General features: G+C 47.0%; 1 protein-coding gene across 1 annotated transcript; it reads right to left on the minus strand.

The window, feature by feature from the left end:
- Positions 1-2,642: 2,642 nt before the first annotated feature.
- Positions 2,643-6,490, minus strand: LOC125510466 (protein DETOXIFICATION 16). The gene is made up of 9 exons (XM_048675652.2): positions 6,068-6,490; positions 5,140-5,399; positions 4,491-5,035; positions 4,315-4,401; positions 4,184-4,240; positions 3,843-4,081; positions 3,533-3,651; positions 3,338-3,424; positions 2,643-3,219 (listed from the first exon to the last, which is right to left on the minus strand). Exons 2-9 carry the CDS (start codon positions 5,374-5,376, stop codon positions 3,160-3,162), a joined length of 1,431 nt encoding a protein of 476 aa, XP_048531609.2. The 5' UTR covers positions 5,377-5,399; positions 6,068-6,490; the 3' UTR covers positions 2,643-3,159.
- Between the last annotated feature and the right edge of the window lie 394 nt (positions 6,491-6,884).

Genomic DNA, 6,884 nt, shown 5'->3' on the forward strand with positions numbered 1-6,884 from the left:
AAGAAATCCAATTGCGTTTTTCTTAGTTTAGAATATCAAAAGACATCCCACAACCCGGTCTTAGGTTCAGAGTCGCTTTGTGGGAACTTCAAGAGAGAGAAGAGAGATCATAGCTTAATATCAAAGGTCAGGTATACCTGCCTACGTTCAGCATACACATTCACTAGTTCCATTCGGAACCTTTCTCTAGATGGAATCCTGATTCGACTTTCAAATGCAAGAGCAAGAATGCCGTGAGGGAGCCCTATCTAAAAAATGCAAGGCCAGATCCCACTTTCTTTAATCGAGCGGGCAAGGGATCGCAAACATCTTTTCTTTTCAGAGAAAAGGTTTTCAAAAGATATCCCGAAGGGGTCTTAGGTAAGGTAAGGAGTGACAGCTCTATTCAATAAGCTGGCTCTTTAAGGGAAGATAGGGCATCTCCTAAAATGTGGAAGTTTGGTGCTTTAGAGATAGGGCCGGCACGCTTTGCTGGAAAGCAATAAGTCAACAAAACAAGGTAGGTCTACCCCCTAATAAAGGTTTCGCTCAACGACCCTGTATCCATTCTCGATTAAAGCACGGAGAGTTAGGTTTATTATCTCCAGTTTGATGCTATCTTCTCCACGACTTGGTTCTTATGGATCTCCTCCAGGTCCTAGGCATCTTGTCTCTAGCTCTGCTCTCTATCGGTAGTAAAATCAGTACTTTGTCTTTGCCTGTCTCTGTCCATTCCTTCAACACTGATGGACTCGGAGTGGCATAACCCCTTTAATAAGAAGCATAAGACCTAAAGCGAGGAGATAGAATCGAAAGAATGATAGCAAGTTCTTTGAAAGTGGGAAGAAAGCCAAGGATACGGTGGTGTGTAGGGTCTTTCAAATCAATCAGGAAAGCGTGAGCTGAGAAGGAACACGGCTTTCCGCGCCTTGACAAGTGGATCTACCAAGAATAGCTTTTTCATCCGTTACTTATTATATAATAGCTCGATCCGCTCACGCATGTGATTGATTTCTCCCCTCTCTTTCGAAAATCTTCCATTCGAACAGGAAGATTCCCTTCTCGCTGTGTATCCAGAACCTGAGGATGATGAGGATCTATAAAGGTTCTTTGATCGAGCTCTCGCTTCGGCTTCTTTTGTTGCCGAAGACCAGGACCCGTCTTATTTGCTGAAAACCTGTCTGTTTAGGGACTCTTTCCTTTCAATGGACATACTTGCCTGGAACTGATTCTACCTTGAGAGCTCTTCCCTCTTTTCTGATTCCTTCCCTTTGACCACCAAAAATACAACTTCTAATAGCCATTTCTATTTTATAGATGTTTCAAACAAGTGATTTTACACTTTGATCCTTCCTGTCTTTCCCCGATAGAGGAGTTTGACCCTTCCACTTCTGCCTTTGCCCTTTGTACTTCTTCCCGCAATTGATTCCATGCACCATAAGAAAGTTGGATCCATGTCTCAAATTTATGATCTGCTACACTTCCACAAGGCTTAACTGGAATTTAGAAACTACTCTATCTGTCTCATAATATAAAAGCGTTTTTCACACTACATAAATGTAGAAAACACTCTTATATTATGGGACGGAGGGAGTAAATGGGAACTACCAAAATAGTTGAATGCCAATATACAAAAGTATGTAGCAGAAGCAAAGGCAAAAGTTGCTACTCTCATTCTGAATCAATTGCAGTTTGTGTCTCTTGAGAAACATGCATTTTAACTGATTAAAGCACACACCAGCAAGAAATGTGTTAGCATAACAATATTCAGCTGTTGATCCCGCTTTCCACTAGACAAATGGAATCAGAAAATACACATCATTGTAGTGGAAAAAAAACACTGTGGTCTAGCATCTCAAGGAAAAAGAAGCAACATTTAAGGATACATGCAAATATGCTAGTACAGCAGAAAGAATACAAGGAATCAGCTGATACACTTGAGGAAACAAAGGCTATAAGAATCAAAATGTTGTCTAGCTTCAAGATTGTAAGGCTATTTACAACCTAAGTCACATCAACGTGATCTGTCCAGATGTAAAGAATCTGTCTTGAACAACATTGTACAACGTATGCAGTTTATAATTCTTATGGAATATAAAATTAAGTAAATTTGAATTAGCAAGTCAGGATCGAATTCCAAATTAACTACTCTATCAACTATACAGTGCAAGACTGAACTAGTATTTACTTTTGTGACACTTCCCTAAACATAACCGTAAAGCAAGTCATTCCTCTTCACTTTGTTTTCGTAGAAACTGGGAACTGCTAGTGCACTATTTTTTTACTAACATCAGTACATCTATTCTTTTCACTTCACTCTTACTAGATGATCACAAATAACAAGAGAAAAATAGCATGGGAGAAGAGAGGGAGAGCAAGATCGTTGACCAGAGAGGCCATACATGCACACTTGCAATATATTTTGGGATGCAGGGTGGCAAATCAGGACAAGGTGCACCTGCGGAGGTGTCGTCTCACATTTGGTCTTCCCTGTTCTCCGGCTTCCAGCTCTCTCCCTCGAACTGGCCCATCTCGAGCTAAGTGACAGCAGTGGCAGATTGAGAGATGGCAGAGTGAGAAGAGCTAGGGATTTGGCGGGATTTGGGCGAATTGGGGATTTTGACTGAGACCCGACGGCCATTTTGCAAAAAAACACGGAACAATAACGTAAAGGGACACATTGAATAAAATGGGCCCCTCCTGTACGATTTTGCCTAGCCAACAAAATTCTGACAGTGGGTCCCACATTGAGTCAGCAAGCCACGTCACCCCGTTACGGCTGGAAACGGGGAACTGACCCATTGACTGATGAAACAAACCAAAGTGACCATTTTTACATATTTGTGGATATGTGTGACCAATGTTCTCATCCCGCGAGAGTTCATTGACGAATGGTGCATTTATCTCGCGGACTTTCTGGTAAACACTACATTTTTACTTTATGATTTATTCCCTTATACCGTATCAAGTGACTGCCATGCCTTTGCCTGTGGAAACATTCATCCCATCTCACGCCTTCGACAAAAACCACCAAAACAGATCATTTTGTGCGCCATTCTGGTGACATGGAGACGAAGCCGTGACCAATTGTAAATTCTTAACGAGTTCCCTATCTCCTTTGCCCAGTTAGCGTCCTGCTCCTACTCCTGGCCAAGAGCATGTATGCTTCATGTTCCATGTTCATGTCGTCATGTCTAGAGGCCCGGACGAACTGAAAACTCTGCCCTTTGCCTTGAGAGCCTACAGAGGAGAAGTGGCAGATGGTGAGCCACACGCCATAAGAATTCGAGACACCAAGAACCCAACCGATGAAATAATGTGTAATGCGTGGCAGAGGCTTTGGTTTGATTTGCCTTACCTCTTTATCCCAGTTGGTGCGCATGGTGATGCCCAGCAGCAGCAGCATCTGTACCACTATCCCACAGATTATTCCGAACCACAGCCCCTGAAGTTCAGACCCATAGGTTAGTTTTGAGAGGTTTCTTCAGATGAGAATGAAATACAGGTGAAACTGAAACTTTCTGTATGCATGGTATGGTGGTAAAATCAGTACCGTTCCGCCAAGATGGTAGACAAAGGCAAAGCATAGCGCCGCTGGAATGCCGACAAGGTAATATGCGCTGAGATTGATACAAGCACCAACCTTTTGCAAGCCACAGCCCCTAACAATACCTGGAATATATCAAGTATATACCCCACGCTGCAATCAGTATCTTGAGAGTAATGTTCATCGAAATGCTACATATCGTTCATCAAAATGATACGAGACTAGAGTGCATCTCAAAAAAGACTTGAGTTGAAATTCAGGAAATAGTATGCAAGTACTTGGAATTCATGTTATTTGGTGCATCGTCTATATTTACCTGAAAGGACACATTGCAGATTGTCGAAGATGATTGACACGGAAAGAAGCGGCATCATTCTTGCAATGTATTCCACCACTTCCTTCTCGTTGCTGTATGCATACCCCCATAAATTGCGTACCGAAATCATAATAAGTCCTAATGATAGACCCGCCGTGAGACCCAGAACCATGATCACACGAGTAGCCAAGCGGGCAGCTTCAGGTCGCCCAGCACCAAGCTCGTTTGAAACACGGGTGCTACAATGACAAGATACACGATTTCATTACCACGATGACTGTACGATGAAGTCGTACTATAGGCATGGCAAAAGGTTATGAGTCTGAGTTGTTCAGTCGTACCTTATGGCTGCCCCAAGCCCCAAGGAGATCATGAATGCCAATGAACTTGTGTTTAGGCTGCAAGCAGTTCCACATTTCCCATCAGAACAGGGCATACAGAAATGAAATACTCCATGAAAAATGCAACTCACCAAATGGACAACACCGATGCTTCGAGCTTAGGATTATGGAGAAGTCCAGAGAGAAGTACCAGCAGCTCAAACGACCACCACTCTAGGCTGTGTACATGTAGGATCAGATTCAGTCGAAGATGGAGCGTGAAAAAAATCTACCTGCAAATCTGTGGGGGGCACAAACTAAAACTCACCAAACCATGAGCGCAGATGGCACGGCAAGCTTCATGAAGCTAAGGATGTCGCGAAATGCCTCCTTTGAGAGGCCTGTCCAGGTGCTCCTGCAGGATGGGGAGACCCTGATGTAGAGAGCCAAGATCGAGACATTGGCCAGGTAGGAGATGCCATTGGCCAGGGCAGCACCCTTGTTGCCCAGTCCAAGCCTGTAAACCAGCAACCAGCACACAAGCACGTGGCTTAGTGCCGTGACGCCTGCGCTCGCCATCACCGGAAGGACGATGTTCTGTGTCTGGAGGAACCGGACGTGGCACTGCAGCAGTCCGTAAGCGAACAGAGCTGGAATCATCCACCGGATGTAGCTCCCTGCCCCCATGGCAATCTCCGGGTCCTGGCCGAAGAGCAGGAGGATCTGCCCGGTGTACGCCCAGAGCACCGCAACCACAACGCTCACCAGAGTGAGCACAAGGATGGCCCTCTGCTTGTAGATGCCGAGCAGATGGTACCGTTTTGCTCCAAAGGCTTGCCCACACAGTGTGTCCAAGCTGCTCGCCATGCCAGACTAAGATTATCATGAACAGACATACAAGAAAAAACACTCGGGTTGATGTCAGTAGTTCATTCATGAGGAGCAGAATATGTAGGGGATGAATTCAGATAATATACCAACAAGCTGAAGCCGGTAACACCGGCAAAGGAGGTGGCGATGGAGGCACTCGAGAGAGCGAGCTCGCCGAGATGGCCGACAAACATGACCGATATCATCTGCACGACGTTCTGCAGCAGGCATCCGGCGATGAGGGGCCCGGCGAGGTACAGCTGCTTCTTAACCTCGGTCACCACCAAGCTCTCCTCGGTGCTGCTGCTGCCCCCAACAAGGGGCTCCTCAATGGCTGGCAACATACTTGAAATCTCACGCTCTGGTTCTGAACAAGGTAGGTGAGGTGAGGGTGTACTTATCATGTCTGTGAAAGAATATACTACTCCTACAAGTCAACCTTATGAATGCTGTATAGGCGCGCCACTCGGGGTCAAATTCAGGAAGGAAACCAAGAGGAAACAGAGGCACTGGCTTGGCAGCCAAGTTGGGCGTGCCTGTGTCAAGTGGAGTGGAGTAAAGAATCTCATCTCATGTGAGACAAATAAACTACGTATATGAGGAGCAAGATTGAATGGAACGGTTAACAGCACACGCTCGATCATGGCCGGAGCCGGAGCCTATTGTAGCCAAAAGTTGGAAAGCTACAACAAGCGTAGATGATTGCACTATTATAGTCAAAAGTTGGGAAGCTACACGAAATCAATCACGGCCGGACCCGGAGCCGGAGCTGACCGCTGTCGTCGTCATGTGTCATATCTGACGCTGACGACCACTTCATGACGAATACATTGCCAGGATGCACGCACTGTCATCAGGGTTGTTCATACGAGGCTTAGAATGGCTTTCTGAATTTCGAGTTATGCCGAATTTGGCATGGGCAACAACAAATTTGGAGTTTGTGAGAAAGGGAGAGAAAATAAATGGAATCTCACACACACACAGAGAGGCAACTCATGAGACATTGAAGAAAAAGAAGAAGAAAATCTGGCATACCTCTGCGATGTAGCAGAAAGATCGGGAAAGGGTCTGGATAAGAGCCGTACAGCAGCGGCGGCCCCGGGGACGAACTTGTCCCCGGCCGAGGAAGGTGGCCGCCAGGGGACAGTACGCCGATCAGCACCGGCAAAATGCTGCGACTTGGGCTGAATCGGGCCAGCACGGCACGGCCCGGCCCTGTGCTGGCCCGGCCAGGCCGGCATGGCACGAGCGCCTCCCTCACCGGAGCGTCCAAGCACGGCACGCGGCACGCCGGGCCGCTGTCCGCCGCTGAATGGGGGAGGTGGGAGGCTGGGAGAGGACGCAGCTCCCGCCTGTCATGGACGCCCTCATCCCAGCTCCCGCCATGGAGGGCATCCACGCCTCGCCGTGGTCCAGCGTCGATGATGGATGGCGTGGTGACGGCCGACGGCGGCGGAGCTTAGGAGATCGAACAGCGGCGGGGCTGAGCAGATCGACGGCGGGGATGTGCGGGTAGGGTAGGGTGGGGAAGAAGAGACGGAGGCGGCGTGCGGCACTGCCGGCGTCGGTCTCGGGCGAGTGTTGCGTTGACTTGACTGCGCCGTGTGCGTATCGGGAGATGTTTTTCTTTCTTGAGCCGTGAAAAACTTTATTCAAGTCATATGATGTTCACCGGAATACAAGACTATCTGGTAGTATATCATCAGACCTGCCAAATTCTAACGTACATGCAGCTTTTGATGGTATTTTTTTAACACATTAAAGTATAGACGCAAACGCTCGTATATACGTGTATATACTCACCTCTATAAACATACACACGCACACCCTACCCCTATGAGCACCTTTGAGA

Source organism: Triticum urartu, chromosome 5A, assembly GCF_056163025.1.
Source record: "Triticum urartu cultivar PI428250 chromosome 5A, HENAU_Tu73, whole genome shotgun sequence".
In the NCBI taxonomy this organism is placed as follows: Eukaryota; Viridiplantae; Streptophyta; class Magnoliopsida; order Poales; family Poaceae; genus Triticum; species Triticum urartu.